The 17952-nt window shown below is 43.8% G+C and overlaps 1 protein-coding gene across 2 annotated transcripts in view; it reads left to right on the forward strand.

Annotated features, from left to right (window-relative positions):
* The window catches only part of LOC134789751 (cell adhesion molecule Dscam2-like), a 66462-nt gene that overhangs the window by 33266 nt on the left and 15244 nt on the right, over nucleotides 1-17952 (forward strand). For both annotated transcript variants that reach the window (XM_063760380.1, XM_063760381.1), the window contains exons 6-32: nucleotides 250-390; nucleotides 862-979; nucleotides 1068-1281; nucleotides 1402-1624; nucleotides 4404-4557; nucleotides 4706-4857; nucleotides 5608-5698; nucleotides 7156-7331; nucleotides 7594-7875; nucleotides 7964-8083; nucleotides 8167-8370; nucleotides 8446-8593; nucleotides 8776-8933; nucleotides 9017-9337; nucleotides 9427-9497; nucleotides 9600-9717; nucleotides 9829-9978; nucleotides 10269-10418; nucleotides 10647-10817; nucleotides 11016-11139; nucleotides 12555-12736; nucleotides 13066-13233; nucleotides 13686-13886; nucleotides 14228-14434; nucleotides 14695-14885; nucleotides 15302-15410; nucleotides 15576-15860. In XM_063760380.1, coding sequence (XP_063616450.1) covers nucleotides 250-390; nucleotides 862-979; nucleotides 1068-1281; nucleotides 1402-1624; nucleotides 4404-4557; nucleotides 4706-4857; nucleotides 5608-5698; nucleotides 7156-7331; nucleotides 7594-7875; nucleotides 7964-8083; nucleotides 8167-8370; nucleotides 8446-8593; nucleotides 8776-8933; nucleotides 9017-9337; nucleotides 9427-9497; nucleotides 9600-9717; nucleotides 9829-9978; nucleotides 10269-10418; nucleotides 10647-10817; nucleotides 11016-11139; nucleotides 12555-12736; nucleotides 13066-13233; nucleotides 13686-13886; nucleotides 14228-14434; nucleotides 14695-14885; nucleotides 15302-15410; nucleotides 15576-15860 — 4629 coding nt within the window. The remainder of the gene's footprint in view (nucleotides 1-249; nucleotides 391-861; nucleotides 980-1067; nucleotides 1282-1401; nucleotides 1625-4403; nucleotides 4558-4705; nucleotides 4858-5607; nucleotides 5699-7155; nucleotides 7332-7593; nucleotides 7876-7963; nucleotides 8084-8166; nucleotides 8371-8445; nucleotides 8594-8775; nucleotides 8934-9016; nucleotides 9338-9426; nucleotides 9498-9599; nucleotides 9718-9828; nucleotides 9979-10268; nucleotides 10419-10646; nucleotides 10818-11015; nucleotides 11140-12554; nucleotides 12737-13065; nucleotides 13234-13685; nucleotides 13887-14227; nucleotides 14435-14694; nucleotides 14886-15301; nucleotides 15411-15575; nucleotides 15861-17952) is intronic.

Consider the following 17952-nt stretch of genomic DNA (forward strand, 5'->3'; position numbering starts at 1 on the left):
GATATTAAAGCTTCACCTCTAACATGTATACTGGATAATTTGGATCTCGCGTAGTTCCATCTCAACTATTTTTAATCATAATTGATTTTATGTTATATGTATATACATATGTATACCCTGTCAAAGTAGCGAAGCTAATATTAGAATACTTACTATAATGTTATGAAGACTGTTGTTCATCAACCTCTAGCCAGTTTCTTTTTTTTGTTATGGGCCAACAATTACAAGGTGTAAATATATGTTGTGCAGAAACGCGATACCTGTCAGCGGGCAACACACTCCTAATACGTAGCGTAACAGAACGAGATGCTGGTACCTATGGCTGTCTAGCGCGCCACCGCGCCACGCGCCGCTCGCGCCGCGCGCGCCCTGCCGAGCTACGAGTGTCACGTTAGTACCCACAACTGAATATTAATCGCTATGTCAAGAAACGCTATTTGTGGCAGCGGGTTTTACGCTACTGATAGTGACGGAAGATACCGGCACCTATGGGCATCGGACGAAAGACATCATGATTTAAGTAAATAACCTAGTTTCATTTTGCCAGTGCTTGACCCTTAGTCGATGACGCTTAGATCTACTCGTAGTAGTCGAGCTGTGATACGTTGGTTCCATGGTCTAATAAAACATGGTCTTCCATTCCCAGAGTGACACGGGGCTACGTCACAACAACATGGCCGCTATATATAGCGCTATCGCATATTATCATATAGCGCTGTCGCATGATGACGTAAGCCCGTGTCAGTTAGGTGACCTAGAAAAGACGGGAATGGAGTACCAGGCGGAGTATATTATTATACCATGGTTGGTTCCAACTACCAGTGTTAGCTGTATGACTACAACACTGTATGCTGTTGACAGGAGGTGCAACAGGCGCTGTGCCTGCGCCAGCGGCGGCGGCTCGGACTATACGCGCGGCCGCTGGAGCAGCTGCCTGCCTCCCATGCGCCACTTCTCTTCATCCTGGTCCTCACTACACGTAATATTTCAATCTAACCATTAAATCTATTGTGATCGTAAGGTGCTCAATTGACATGACATATTTTTAACCTTGTTTAAATATCTAGGTGGTACCGGGAGCGAGAGGGTCGCCTTCAACCGATAGCAGGAGAAGGCGACACCTGGACTTGGGCTGGCGGTGCAGCGCTATGCGTACGCGCCGCTCGCACGGCGGCTGGCGCTTGGTTGTGCAAGGCTTATAGTGCACTTGGAGACGCCACGGCGCGGTTGCGTCTTCTCGTGGATGTCCCTTTGACAATCACATTACATCCCCAACTTGTGGTATGTTTTGAAGTAGCAATATCCCTAAGTTAAAAAGCTAGTGTAAATGTTTGTGTAATAACTTGTAAATAGGAGAACTTTACTGTAGACAGATTTTTTAACAAATAAGTCCATGGACAGGTGGCTGCCAGCGGAAGCACAGTTAGATTCAACTGCTCAGCGTCAGACGAAGAAGCTGCGCTGAGTTGGAGGCACGACGGCGCGCCGGTGGCGGGCGCGGGTGGCACGGGTACAGCGTCGCTTGTGTTGCGCGGTGTGACGCGCGCCGCGCGCGGCGTGTACCAGTGCGAAGCGCGTCGAGGTACTCGCGCGGCGCAGGCGAGCGCTGAACTCCGACTTGGAGGTTAGTATTCTAATCATACTTGTAATTTCAATTCATTCAACTACATAACAATGTTCTAGATTTAAACGCAGTTTATCAAACCAGTAGAAGGACGAACTCTTATGCCTTCAAAAGCACGGAAACGCAGTACCTATTAGTTAATAACCACATAAAGCGTTCATCCAGCCAAAAATTTACCATGGTCAGCTTTTGCTTATTCCCAATTTGGTAGTAAAGCTTCTAAGAGCTCTTCAGAGCACAGTACGATAAAAAATGAAGCCACTTATCAACTTGTTGCAGTGTAAAAAGCACTCGACAATCAAGCACCCGGACGGCTCATGAACGCGAACGCAATCTCCGTAATGATATCAGCTAGATGAGAGCCCACGGGAGGGAGAGGCAATCGGTTTCGCAATAAAACGGTTTTTTATTTGAAAAAAGAAACCTCATAACTTTTATAAAAGAAATAACGTATCGGGGATTTGTAACAAAATTCATATCACTTTATTAGATGGAAACCGACCGAAAAAAGTGATTTTGGTGATGTGGGAGGGGGCGGTCGGGTGTTGTCACTCGATCAATCTTAATGTAGGAGTTGAGGAATCAATCAGGGATCGGCAGGCGGCGAGCGACGGGCCGGGCCGTGGTGCGCGCCACAAATATTGAACCCGACGTGTCTTTTGTCAAGCTGACAATGCCTTCCTTTGTGCTATTTAAATTAAAGTAGATTCTAGAGATTCTTGCGGCTGCTTTGGTCAATGCCGGCTTACCAATTTCAAAAGTAATTTTCAATTCATCTATACACTGTACTGATTGAAAACAAATGCTGATATTTCAAAAGCCCTCCACGCACACAGTGTGTTTTTAGGGTTCCGTACCCAAAGGGTAAAACGGGACCCTATTACTAAGACTCCGCTGTCCGTCCGTCCGTCCGTCCGTCCGTCTGTCACCAGGCTGTATCTCGTGATCTGTGATAGCTAGACAGCTGAAATTTTCACAGATGATGTATTTCTGTTGCCGCTATAACAACAAATACAGAATAAAATAAAGATTTAAGTAAGTGGGGCTCCCATACAACAAACGTGATTTTTGACCGAAGTTAAGCAACGTCGGGCGGGGTCAGTACTTGGATGGGTGACCGTTTTTATAGATAATGGTACGGAACCCTTCGTGTGGAGTGCGACTCGCACTTGGCCGGTTTTTTTAAATATTTAATTCGAAAAACAAATTACAGCCAGCATATTCCTATATTTTATACTTTCCCAAAAAAATAAAAAAACCGGTCAACCGGGACATATTTCATGCTAAAAGGGGGGGTTGCGTCAGGGGGAGGGGATGGGACACTAATGTGCGTAAAGCACGATACCCAAACGTATTATACTACATTAATTGAATGCTGGCTATAAGTTTGTCTTCCTCATATATTAGAACATAACTTGACCGAATCATTATTCTGAAACCTTTGTCACACTGTATTTGAAGCCTTATGTTACGACTATGACCTTAGCGGCCTTAGTTCCGAGTAGGCATGAATAATGGATTACTCCTAATGCAATCGACGCTAAGAGAGTGATGATGGCCCAGGAGAGCTGAGATGTCACTAAGCGACGATCCATCCGTCATATACACACTGTTATAGGTATGCCTAACTAATTATATATATTCCAGGATACTCAAATGCTAGCTACTTAATTGCAATCATTTTGTATTTAGTTGTTAGTGTAGCAGATCCTTCAGTTCCTTCGGGAGCCTTACCATGATGTCCTTATTGCGATTCTGTTTAGGACCTAAACTGAATTGCTAAAGGAGATATATAAGTCGCATAACTCCGTCCCATAGCAATTCAGTTTAGGTTCTAAACAGAATCGCAATTAGAACATCATGGTAAGGCCCTTCATAATATTTTAAATGCCATACGTTTTGTGGTATCACTAGTACACTGGACAATCTATAACCGATTGAATCGTTAAACTTGGGTCAATTTTGAACTACTTTTCGCGTCTTTATTTACCTTTTTCTATGGTTATCAGTAATGTGCATTAATGTTGCATTACTTATGTAACATTCAGCAGTCCATTTGCAGTTACAAAACTAGCAAGCAAGTGACATAGTTAGGAAACTGCGATTTGAATTTAGTTGTAAAGTGTTCACTTGAGAATCCTTGTGTTAAAGTTAAAACTATCTCTGCCAAGTTGGCTAGTTTGAAGTCAAAAGTTAGAACTATGATAATAAAAGCATACACAAAGAGAATAGCTTTTCTGTTACAGTGAAAGTACGAGTAGGTTCGCCCTCACATAAATAAACGTATATTCATGACGAAGATTTATCACTGTGAGTGGCTCGAGCTAGCTTTAGCGTTAACGAGATAGGACGTGAATAAAGGAGACAAGAAATGCACACGGATTATGTAAATTTCAAAAATGTGTTTTTTTCTTGATTTTTGTTCTAGTTTTGTGATAAGTAATGTTATTGGGTATAAATATATTTTATGGTTAAGTATACAAGGGCACTTCAGAAAAAAACTTTGCTGTGAAGGTGATGAAGAGATTCTAAGCTATTGGTTATCAACAAAAAATATTTGAAGGTTACATTTGGAAAAAAAAAAATGTTAACTACCTAAGTACCTACATGCTAACAGGCAAGTAAAATAAAAGTTTGTAAAATAGGATCGTCTGCAAATTTTATTGTATGACGACTTTTCTTCGTTCACTGCTATGTGTCGTTGATCATGACAGTCCATTAATTGTGGTTGATAAAAAATTTCCATAGTCTATACTTAACAAGTCAATCCCTCTAACAGAATCAGCGCCAGAGCTCCAGTACACATTCATCGAGCAAGCGCTGCGCGCTGGTGGCGACGTGGCGTTGCGCTGTGCGGCCGCCGCTGCGCCGCCTCCGCGGATAGCCTGGTTGCTGGACGCTCAACCACTCGCGCACTACCGCGCTCCTCATAGGTATTGAACCATATTTAATTCGAAAAATTGCTAAGTTTTGAAAAATACCTGTTATATTTAACTTAGTCACAACAAAACCTACTTATATAAATTCAGATTATCGGCTACTCACTTTAAATTTTCAATTTAAAGGGCCTGTTTTTCGCAGATACACAGTCACTGAGGAGACAGGTGCGGGCGGTGAAATAGTTTCGGTGCTGAGACTACGCGCGTTGTCTGCCGCGGACGGCGGCCGCTACACTTGTCGTGCTCACAACTCCCGAGGTGCTGCAGAGCACTCGGCACGCCTCAATGTTTATGGTGAGAGCGGAGTTAGTCCTACAGAATCTCATATAAGTTAGCATCCAATAAGTAAAGTATGTCATATGTGCAACTCTAACAATAGGGAGAACATAATTCACCGTTCTATTTACTGGTAGGTAGGCGTCGAATCAATTTCACGCAGTTATCAAGGACACGAGATAATGGAGGCGTTTTGAAATTATGACTACATGCGCTATCTACTGCGATTGGCGGGTACTTTATATACTGTGGGTAATACTGTAAGACACTACATTGCAGAGCACTCATCACTCCTTAATAATGCGGAACCAATGCCAGCAACTACAGTTGCGTCAATTGCATTTACATACATATTTAACTAGAGAAGTGATGGAACGGTGAAGTTGGTGTAGCTGCCAATAATGTTTGTTAGTAATGTTAATATGTGTGTAAGTACTTAATATTATTCTGCGCGTATAATCCTTATTGCACTACAGAACACCATAAACATGTTACAAATATTCAACAGAGTATGCTAACTTACTTAATCAGTTTGTATATACTGATTCCAATTTACTCTGTTCTCATTTCCACATTATTTACAATTCTACAGGTTTCATTCGAATAACGTAGAATCTATTTTTGATAAGAGATTTGGCCTTCGACACAAGACAGTGCCACTTTTTTCGCCAACTGTCGAATCGAAATACGCGCAGCGAGGCCATGTCTCATTTTGGGTCGGCCAACGGAGTAGTAGTAGTAGTATTTTTGATAACATTCGCATTGCAGGCCCGCCGTCCATCCGAGCCGTGGGCCCCGTGCGAGTGGTAGCGGGCGCCAATGCCACCATCTACTGCCCCTACGCTGGATATCCGATCAGGTCCATAGAGGTGCATTCTATAGGATGATTCCTTTTACACGTCACTACACAAATACACAATCACTAGTTAATTTGACTAATTAAAGTTCACGCTTGAATAATAAATAATTCAACTCAAGGAATATCAAACTTGGCGATACTACTCGTACATACCTATAAGACAATATTACGCTATGTTTGATCACTGCTCACGTATGATAGTTGCTCCTGTACTATTGTAGTTTGGGAAGTTTTGGACGTGAAGCAACGTCGCTCGCTGCTTGACATAATTATGTATCTGATTTGCACCCTTCTAGTAGATATGTAATTCGCTGATGGTTTCTACATAATATTTGATTACCTACAGTCTATGTAACATAAAATTTATATAAGTATTGTATTGTCTAAGTATATTATTCGTATATTATCTTATCTGTCAATAACAAACTAGAAATAATTATTTGTAAAGGCTTTATGAGTGTGATTTTATGGTATATCGAAATGAGGTCAACCAATAACTGCCTTATTATACCTACAGGTCAGACCTATCGAAACCCAAAAACTTAATTTGAACTATACATGCTTCATATACATTACCTTTATTATTTTTTTACAAATAATTTAAACAAATTAAGAAAAATATTTAGCGGCATGTATATTTTTATGGCATCATTCCAAAGATAATATTTTATCGATAAGGTATTTGTTTTTAGGGTTCCGTACCCACAGGGTAAAATGGGACCCTATTACCAGAGATATATATAACTCCGTATAAGATAAATAAAGTCTAAGAAAAAAACGTGCCTCGGACGGCCAAGGAAAAGTCATTCTCGAATAGATGGCGCCATTACCTTTGGCCTATTCTCGGCTAGATGGCGTTAACGACACCGTTTGGTATTTAACAATTTTAACACATATCAGTGAAAGAACATGGGTCAGTATGGAACAATAAAAATGAAGAATCATTTATCCGTAAACATATTTTGATTATTTTATACATTTTCAATTTTATTTTAAGTTTTAATCGTGTGTCGATAGATGGCAGTAAATGTACCGTGACTACAAAATTGACAATGACAGGACCCCTCTATACTATCTATTCTTTTTGCTATTACTAAGACTCCGTTGTCCGTCCGTCCGTCCGTCCGTCCGTCCGTCCGTCCGTCCGTCCGTCCGCCCGTCTGTCACCAGGCTGTATCTCACGAACCGATGATGTATTTCTGTTGCCGCTATAACAACAAATACTAAAAAGTACGGAACCCTCGGTGGGCGAGTCCGACTCGCACTTGTCCGGTTTTTTCTTATGATATGCGTATAAATATTAGAATAGATAACCGTTTAAAAATTTAATAATACATGTAATTTTTAGTTAATTAATACAGGCTATAAATTTTCAAAGTTACCTTTTTCTCGCGCCTTTTCACAGCGCAAATTTTATTCATCCTTTTTGGAGTTTGAATTGGTTTTTCCGTGTACAGCGAGGTTTGGTGGTGGCGCGACGGCGAACGAATCGGTGGAGTTGGGCGCGTGTCAGCGCGCAGCGCGGCGTTGCGCCTGCGGCCTGCGCTACCCGCCGACCAGGCGGCGTACGCGTGCAGTGTGACCGCGCCCGATGGACAGGTCGCAAGGCGGGAAATCGAAATTCAAGTTCGAAGTAAGTATGCGGCGAAGTGGGTCCTATGGATCGCACTGTCCTATCGAGAAGTGGTGTGACAATAATATCAAATTTAATTAGGTGATTGATAAAATCAATATCTCTAGTCTAGAGCGTAAACTCTTGAATTGATTCCGTGGATCAAAAGGTTTTGTGTCATTGTAGAAGTTTTTCTGGATAAATATTAAGTAAATACGGCTATGCCATAGCCATATTTCAACCATAAGTATAGAGTTGTAGTAATAGTCATTTTCCTTTACAGATCCGCCGAAGATTTCACCATTTATATTTTCGGCCGAGTTGACAGAGGGCAGCAGCGCGCAAGCGCTCTGCGGCGTGTCGTCCGGCGACAAGCCACTATACTTTTCGTGGCTGAAGGATGGCGCCCCACTGCCGGCGGCTCTACAGGTTCAGGAGAAGAGTCTCGGCGAGTTTTCTCTACTTGTGTTCCCCGCATTGGCTGCGAGGCACTCCGGCGTTTACACCTGCCGTGTCGCCAACCATGCCGCGAGTGCCAACTACAGCGCTACTCTCAGCGTTAAAGGTGTTTAAAATTTAACTAAAATATTATACATAAAGTATAACGTTTTTTTCTTGGCGGTTCTTTTATCAAAAGTATTTTTTTATCACAGTGGCTCCTTCATGGACAACAGAACCATCCGATGCTGCAGTCTTGCTGGGTGCCCCTTTGCTACTAGAATGTGCCGCTAGAGGTCATCCAACACCAGTGATAACGTGGTTTAGAAAAGTTGGTAAGATGAATAGTACCAAATGCCGCTTTTAATGGACCTTAAAGCCCCTGGATATCAGTAAAAACGTCAGCTTTCTGTTTTAGGTGAGTCTCCAAATGGTCTAGAAAATGAGGAGCAATGGGAAGAGGTCAGCGGTGGTCAGTGGGGTGATCCTGGAGGAGCGGCGGCGCGAGGTGGTGCACTTTCAGCTGCAGCTGCGGCTAGACGCCACCAGGGCCGGTATCGGTGTAAAGCCGATAACGGAGTCGGCGCTCCTCTGCTCAAGCACGTCAATGTTACCGTCCACGGTCGGTATTCTTATTCTTTGTCCACTAATCCTTCCTCTTATCGAACAATCAACTAATAAATCCTATTATCTGTAGAACCTGCACACTTCGAAGCTACCGAGCCACGAAATGTATCAGCAGTGCGCGGCCGTGAGGCTGTTCTCTGGTGCCGCGCACGGGGTGATGCGCCACTTAGTCTAACATGGACGAGACTTGGCCGCCGTTTAGACCTTGACTCTTTTCGGTACGTTCGATTTTCGGGTCAGAACAACAAATTTTTCAGACATTAAAAAAGTCCGCACATTTAATACTCTTGTTTTTTAGACCCTGAATGTCACGTCTATTATCTGGGCTGAGCTTTGTAGTCGCTCTTTATGCTGCATATAGTAGTGAAAGCTAACATGCCAAACTGTTGTCGTTATACAGATGGTCAATATCAGAAAGCGGAGCGGGCGGCGCTGGAGAAGCGCTTCGCTCGGAGCTTCGATTACGAGCCGCCGAGGGTGCTGACGCAGGAGAATATCGTTGCCTTGCTGCGAACCATTACGGTCGCGCTGAAATGCTTGTATTCCTTCATGTCGAAGGTAACTAACTATTTATTAGTAGATTATTTGGTAGCTACATTTTTGGTCATTAAAATATTGATGATTTTCTTTTTGTCAAATAGAACCTCCCGAGGCACCAGCTGGACTGCGGCTAGGTGGTGTAGGCGCGCGCTGGATCAGATTAGTGTGGGACGCAAGCTCCACTGGCGCTCGCTATTCGGCTATATACACACCTTTGCACGCGCCTCCTGGTTCAGCAGCTTTGACAGTTAATCTCACTATTGAAACAGCACCGCTTGACGCAGAAATTCCTTCGGGCGCATTGTCTGCAACCCTGTCTGGGCTTCGTCCAGCAGCGGCTTATTCTCTGCGTGTTGTTGCTGCCAATCATGTAGGCGCTTCCCCACCGTCCGCACCTCTGCTTTTTACTACCCTCGAGGAAGGTGAGTTTCAGATACATAGTTACTATGTAGTGCTAATTTAAATCATAGAAGCGTTTTGCACTCTGTTTTAACGAAATTTTTTTTCGTAGCTCCTTCGAGCGCTCCCCAAGACGTAAGAGTGCGAGCGGTTGCACCGGGAGAACTGCTAGTATCCTGGACGGTGAGTTTAATATCTGTTTACTATCATGACGTATATTACTGATACGACTGCGTCTGGGTCAATTCGGAATTTTTGTTCTAAATGTTTATATAATCCCAACAGGCTCCATCGCGAGACTCCTGGAACGGCGAGTTGTTAGGGTACGTAGTGACGTGGCGAGCGCTATCAGGAGCAGATGATGACGAAGAAGGTGAGGGCGAGGAAGGAGCGGCGCGTGCAGGTGCGATACTATTTACATACAAAAAAGACAAAGACCTCTCTTTTTTATTATAAAAGTTACATAATGTAAAAAAAAATTGTTCGTGCTAATCTGCTAATTTAATACAAACAGGTAGTGCAGCGATAGCAGGATGGGCGCGCACCGAGTTAACATTGCGTGGGCTGCATAGATATGCGCGCTACGCAGTATCTTTACGAGCTTACAATCGCGCCGGGGCCGGTCCGCCTGCTCCACCAGTTTACGCCTCAACTGCAAATGGAGGTTAGTCAAATGTTTGCTACTCTATATGACTTACGTCTCTCAGTACTGCAATTTAGCTGCGACTTGTATGAAACCTGCAAGACGTATACGCAGTCGGTACACAAATGGGGGCTTGATATTGGCTGTGGAACATGAGGGGCAAGGGCGTTTTCTTTCAATACGGTCGATTTCGTATTATGGGACTTCTTGCATGGACTACAAATAGTAGTTAAAAAGTTAGTCTGTTTTAACTATATCCTAATATCAGCCACTCTTTCTTCTAACCGTAACCGTGACATGTTGTTTGATAGTGCCTCTCGAGGCTGTAGGCGGTGTACGATGCGCCGCCGAGGCGGGTGCGTTGCGCGTATGGTGGTCACCGCCGGCGCCGCCTGCTCCACCACCAGCACCAGCTCTCGCTGGCTACGATGTCCACTATGCTCCTCAATACGACTCGCCAGGTATGTGATAGACAGTGTCCACTATAGTACGACTCATGCAAGATCAATTTTTAAATTGGCTAAATAGAGGCTGACTGTCTGTCCAACGTTGTGTATTAATTACTTTTCCAGCTTTTTTTCCTAAACTTATTGGACCTACGAGCACGAGCGTTCCATTTTGTAATTCACAAATACTTTTTGTGTAGCATTTATCAAGTATTTCGTAAACAAAAATTGTCGGTGATGCAGCATGGACTGGTCCTGCTGGCGGCGGCGTGGCAGCAGCGGCGTCAGGCGCGTCGGGCGCCACTTTACGTCAGCTGCGACCTGCGACCAACTACTCCGTCTGGGTACGAGCCCGCACTGGATCTGGGCCCGGACCTCCTTCTACCACCGTCACGTGTACTACGCTTGATGACGGTAAGCGCCCAATATGCCTCGGCTCTTTTAGCCTTAAGCTTTTTCTGGTGTACAGTGTTGCGCGCTTTCTTAATATGGTTTACTAAGCACCATAGCACCAAACTAAGCAAGTCCCATCTACTAACAATACCTTATGTCATATTTATTATATTAGGTACGAAACTACGAATATCTAAGTCCATAGAATATTTTCAACAGTTCCGGGGGCAATACGCTCAGTGCGCGCGTTAACATCAAGCGCGAGCACTATTCGCGTGTCATGGCGCGCGCCACCGCGGACTCGCATCAGCCACTTTACACTATATACTAAGGAGCGCGACAAGTAAGTCTAATAAACCGTTCATTAGCTTTCTATAGCTATATCATGGTGAAAGAAGGCCCTATAAAGGATGACTCACGTTAGACCGGGCCGTGTCCGGTCCGGAGCTTCCGGCGCATCGTTTTCTATGGAAAGCATCACGTGATCGCCTGTCATGTCATAGAAAAGTAAGCGCCGGAAGCTCCGGTCCGGACACGGCCCGGTGTAATCTGAGTCATCCTTAATTCGTCGTTTTAGAATTTTACCTTCGTTCGTACAGTGTGTGTGCGGTTCGTAATTTTATTCGCATAATCTTTCATTCTAAAGCAAGGACGCTAAGCACGATTAATTTCGTGCAATAGCACCTGAATCCTGAATCTGAATCCTATCTCTATCGCACGCGTATAAATATATTACTGTCCCACTCGCACAGTGGCAATGACCGCGGGCATCATGGGCGGAAGTCCGTATTCTTAGCCCCGGTGGTGCTAAGCTAAGAGTCTGAACTACACGAACCCGTCAAAGTTCGGCTCCGGATACCTAGTTGTTGTTGCTGTTTTTTTTTTTTCGTTTTGCTTGTTATTGATAATGTGTTATTGTTCGTTATAAACTTTTCATTCCTCGCTCTTATAAAGAACGCGTCCGATCGTCACTATACGTCGAGAACGGGACGGACCCTTGTGTAATTAATATCCGTGGATCCGGACACACGGGTAGCACGGGTACACGGTCCTTAATTACACGGACCCTAATCACCCGTTCCGAACAAATCCGGTTTCGTGTAACACGAGAACGGGGCCACGGAGACGGGTACACGAAACCCGGACGCGACCGCGAGCCCTAGGCGGGACGATACCAATAGGTATAATTACGCGCGTCTGAGGAAGAAGAAAATTCTTCGTGCGTCTTTTCTAAAGCTAGAACTAAAATATTTTCTATACATTAATTGACAGTAAAAAAAATGTATCTTTATCAATAATTCGTGTTTATACCGGGTGTGGCCTGTAACACGAGCAAATAATTAAAACATAGATTGTACTCCTCAAACGATGACACTTTTGTTCAACAACTTTTAAAAATTATGAAGTATTTAGACTCCCTATTTTTCATACAAAATAAATATTATCTTCAATGGACGCCATCGCCATGCCATATTATTGTGATTGACGTTGCTTGTCACGTCTTAAACATAACAAAATTCGCAATACATTGCGTCTTAGAATAAACTTTAAAGTGTATTAAAAATCAAACCACAAGTTATTTTTAAAAGTCGCTGATCAAATGTTGGTCAGTATGAGGAGAACAGCCTAGAGTTTAATTTTTTGATCATAATATTACAGGCCACACCCGGTATAAAGAACCGGCAAACAATAATTTTATCACAATCAATTTAAAAAATCCTAATTTTTATAACTTTATTGTATTGTTTCTGACGCAAGAGTGGGTGGGGAATGGTCTCAGCGAGTGGAGCCGGACGAGGATCTCGAGGAAGAGGGCGAGGCGTGGCACGAAGTGCGCGGGCTGCTCGAGCGCGTGCTGTACGAGTTCTGGGTGCGTGCGCACAACGCCGCCGGCTCGGGTGAGCCGGGGCGGGTCGCCACTGCGGCGCCGGCCAGTAACGGTAATCAGATTTCTAATTCCAAAGGTCGTTATAGAGCATTTTGGGTTACGTACTTTCCAGATAAAACGATAAATTTTGAAAATGGAAATTATATATAACTCTATTTTAAAGATAATAAAAGCGCGTATTTAGCATTAGCGTGAGCTACGCGCAACGATCATAGCCAAGAACAAGTATTTTAAATGCGCTTTGTATCGAAAAGGGCCTACGAAAAGAGAACCTGTCTAGCAGGTCGCTGGCAGTGAATATGTTAAGTGCTAACTACTGCAGAATATACAAATGCAACGAATATCCAACAAAGTGACTAATAAGCGATGTTTGTACCATAGCCCCAGTGCGCGTGCTGTCATGGCCGCGAACAATACGCGCGATACGCGGGACCCGCGTGCGATTACGCTGCGTGGTGGCGGGCGGAGGTCCCGGAGCCATCCGTCGGCGCTGGGCGCCTCTGCCACGGCGGCACACTGTCACTGCTGCAGGGGATCTGCTTATACATGGTAAGCCACCACAAACAAAACTAAAAAAATGTCGCCTGGTTAGGTGACCAAATACCAAAATGTTGCTTATCCCGTTAGCTCGATAGTTCGAAATTCAATCTAAAACATTTTTTCTCCGTCATTTCCCAGCGACTAGTCCTTAGTTTTTGATAGTGTGTCCAACAAGACGTCTATTATTGCCGGCAACTAGCGGTGGTGTTATTTTATACTTACGTACCAGTATTTCACTATCCATGGTAACAAGCAATGGGATATGAATCATAATTAAACTATAGAACTCATTTTTAATGTTGAATATAATACTGGAAACAACAATAATATTGTAATAAATAAAAATCAATCAATCATTAATTTGTCGTGGTTCCCGAAATAAGTAAAATAAATACTTAATAATGAAATTCGCCTTTGCTTGTACTTCAAGTTCCCGATTTAAGTCAGTTTTATTCCTGTAGAGTTAGAAGCGGAATCATCAGGCAACTACACTTGCCTCGTATCCGGAGCGGACGGATCCAGCGACATAGCCACGTGGAGAGTAGATCTTCGAACGCCGCCGGCCGCCCCGCTCTCGCCGCGTCTGCTGCGCGCCGATCACCATGACATGCTCGTCGCCTGGGACGCCGCGCCGGGGCATATAGAAATGGAGCCTATATTAGGTATTAAATTTGTAAAATTTGCTGTAGCTAATCATAACTCTAAAGCCAGAGTGGACGCTCGAGTTGGGCGTGCAGCGGGGCGGGGCGTGCGGCGTGCATGTTAAACATACGCAACCGTATAGGAGCGGCCCCGCTGCTCAAATCACTTGTGAGCCCGACGCCACGCTGCACGCCACGCCGAACGTTCCGCTCCGAGCGTCCACTCAGGCCTTACACTAGACTTTTGAGATAATTAATTATTTAATGATAAAAATGCTTCAATACGTGCAGTTGATACAACCAACACTTTGTTTTGTCTTAAGAATCCTGCTATAAAATATCTGACATTTTTTTTAATTCAGGTTACACGATATGGTGGACGCGTGAAGGTGCCACAGGTGGCACGGCGCGTTCAGCCCGAGTCCCAGCGGGCGCCAGCGTGGGGGGTTATTCCCGCGCGCTAAGAGGGCTTGCATGCGGGGCGCGGCACAAAGTGTGGCTGCGCGCTCACTCGCTAGCGGGTGTGAGCATACCTTCAACACCATTACTAGCCGCTACTACTGGTCGCCGTAAGTACACCTAGGTTACCTACTAATGTCATGCATTTATTACCTGTTGTTTGTGGTGAGCGTTCCGAATGAACATCTAGCGACCTTCACCAAGGAGGAGTTTTGGCCGAAGGGTGTCAAGTTTCGGCGGTTCCGCGGCCGGCTCCCTGACACTGCGGGGTTGCGTAATGCATCGCAGCCATAATGTGATTTGTAGTGTTTAGTTTTAAAATATATTTTTATACGCTTTTAAATGTTAAAAAATGCGGATTTGTGCGTAGAAGCCGGAGCACCGCCGGGTGCGGCATTCATCTGGGCCAACAGCACATCGCTGCGGCTTAACCTACTCGTCTGGCGGGCGGGGGGCGCGGGCGGCGAACTGCCATGCCCTGTCGCACGCTGGAGCGTGGCGCTAAGGCCTGCTGCTGGCGGCGGCTGGTCCGCGCTGCCGGAAGACGGCGAGACTGCGGAGGTAACTATCATTCATACTCGTACTGTTTCATTTTCTTGTATAGGACATATGGCGAGTATGAACTAGGTAGGTACTGGTTGACATTGACTCTTCGTACTGCTAACGGCTACTAAGTTTGAGTCCCGGTGGAGAAGATAAGCTGGCCTTGGTGTAGCGCCTGATAGTTTCGATTATTTTTATCCAAAATAGCCGCAATGATATATTTTCACCTACCTTATACAAAAACTTACTTTCTTGGTGGCCAAGCCTATTCACAATTAACTTCTTAGTAGCACAATCTAATCTGAGCTTCTTTTTGACTGCCTCTGTGCCATCAAAGAATATGGAATTTGATTATTGATGGTTTATCATAAGTCTATTCTGCATACTGTTTACGTTTGTTGTTAAATCTCAACTAAATTATCCATCTTTCCCAGGCGGGTGGTTTAGCACCAGGCGCGTGGTATGAGGTGCGCGTGGCAGCGCACGGTGCAGCGGCAGTTACGCGCGCACGGTACCGTGCGGCCACCCGAGCGCGGTCTGGTGGTAAGAAAATTTGTCATTAAACCAATTCTAAGTTTTAGCTAAATCATCTTATTTGTCCTGGTACCTAAACTTGTTCTCCCCAGTACAAAAGTAAACTTCGGTTAGCGAATCTTAAACTGATTAAAAAAAACAAAGGTAACAGAGCTTAACGCATTTATTCATTAGAAAGAATCGGTGACCCTGTCGAACTGGCAGTAGAAGAAGGCGCCTCACCAGCGGGCGTCGAAGGCGTCCCGGGCGGCGACACAGAAGGGCGCACATGGCGTGGTGGCCTTGCGCCAGCACTAGCGGCAGGGGCGCTAGCGGCACTGTTGGGTGCTGGCGCAGCGGCATTGCTACGTGCTCGCCGGGCCTCGACCCCGCCGCCCGCGCGACCCGCACATCCTCATCCACAGCTCTACACTACAGAGCCGGGGAAGAGGAACGGGAAGACTCTCACGCCACCGAATGGTAAGTAAACGATTAGAAAAAGACGTGACGACTGCTGATTTAATACGTTCTTGCAACTGCACGATACTGTTAAGTCATACCACTGTCAAGGGCTGCAACTAAATGGATACCTAACCTATGTGCTCACTTTGTAGGAGTAGGTATGCTAAAGTACTATATAATGTACTTTGTTTTAAAGTTAAATTCCAAAATGTAAAAGAAAGTAATTCCACACTTTATCCAATACAGGTGCCAAGTATTTTTGTAAGGCATGTTGTACGATCTAGCTATCGTACAGCGTAGGTATAGCATACACTGTAGCAATGCCTTTAGGCAAATATGCGCACCACGCGCGACCTAGATTACTTATTCAATTTACTGTATTTGTATTAAATACCAAAATCAGTGCATTAAAGACTATGATTAACAACAAACGTGTGTGGGTTATTTGTGCATTCCTGGCATTCTGACAGTACCGTCATCTGGCGCGTACATGTTGGTCCTTCGAACTTAGTGATGGTGTTCAGGGAAAGTTAGTGCGGTTACCGTTTCAACTCGGTTGGCCTCCCACAAGCGGGTCTCACCAACTTAGTTGAGAAGACGTGGCGTCGCACAATGAATTTCAAGGATACCTACTAAGAAACTGTGACAAGCTATTGGATTTGACATTCTGCTAATATCGATTATGTCATTTTTGCATTTAACATTTTATTGCTGTTGACATTTTATGACATTTTGACATTTGACATAGTCATACCTACTTGAAGAGCCATGGTTGATTACGATCGTATATTGCAACGTCAGAGGGAGATCATCGATTCCATTCAGCGGGTGGAAACGAACTTCAAGAAAGATTCTGATTCCAGGAAAAACGAGGAATATTTACGGACGAGAATTAGCGGCTTAGACACGTTACGGGAAGAATTTGAGAAGAATGACGTGAAGCTTCATGACGCACCTGACCAAACTGGGGAGTATTTTGTGGATAATGTGTACCAGCAAATGCAGGTTCGTACTGATAAGATTCGTACGATGCTTTCAAATTACCGTTTTGGGGAGCCATCGACACCTAAGGCCACAGATTCTCAACAGCAGCAGAAAACTATCAAAATTAATGAGCTTTTTAGTGAGCAAAAAACTAACTTCAGAGCTTTTCAAAGGGTTTTGAACTATATTGACATTGACAAGATATCTGAGAAATGGGAAATGGAGGATGAACTTCGTAATCTTCAAAAGCAGTTAAAAAGTGATCCTTTTAACGAAATACTAAAAATAACATATAAAAGATATAGAAATAATTGTAATAAATTAATAAAAAAACTTAAACGTAATTATGAAAGAGAGCTATTAAGTAAATCTTCTAAAAACAATAAATTGATGTGGAAAAATATAAAAAATATTACATACACTAATAAAAATAATAGCACAAATTCTGAACTCCTTCATATAAAATCAACTCCTACTGCCTCTGCAAATTACATCAATCGCTACTTCTCCAATATAGGAAAGCAGCTTGCGACAAATATTAATCCGGATAAAACTGTACAACAAACATACCTTCTAAACCTTCAGTCTCAACCCAACTCCTTTATACTGTCCCATACTGACCACGATGAAGTACAATCCGTAATATCGAGCCTTAAGAACAATAGTGCACCAGGCTGGGATAATATCTCAAATAAATTTCTTAAGCTTGCAAAGTCAGTGGTGATCCCAATAATTACCCATTTAGTAAATATTTGTTTTGACAAAGGAATTTTTCCAGCTCCACTTAAACAATCAATCATTACACCAGTTTATAAAAATGGTGACAGAGACGATGTCAATAACTACAGACCCATATCTGTTTTACCAGCAATTTCCAAAATATTGGAGAAGTTATTGAATACCAGATTACTGAAGTACTTAAATAAATTCAACTTATTTTCCCCATCTCAATACGGCTTAAGACCTGGAAAATCTACTGAAGATGCTGTATCTGCTCTAACTTCACTAATAGTTGACCATCTTGACAATGGATCGAAATGTATGTCTGTGTATTTAGATATCAAAAAGGCCTTTGACACCGTCTCTGTCCCCATATTTTTACACAAGTTGGAAAGAATGGGGATAA

Source organism: Cydia splendana, chromosome 4, assembly GCF_910591565.1.
Source record: "Cydia splendana chromosome 4, ilCydSple1.2, whole genome shotgun sequence".
NCBI lineage: Eukaryota > Metazoa > Arthropoda > Insecta > Lepidoptera > Tortricidae > Cydia > Cydia splendana.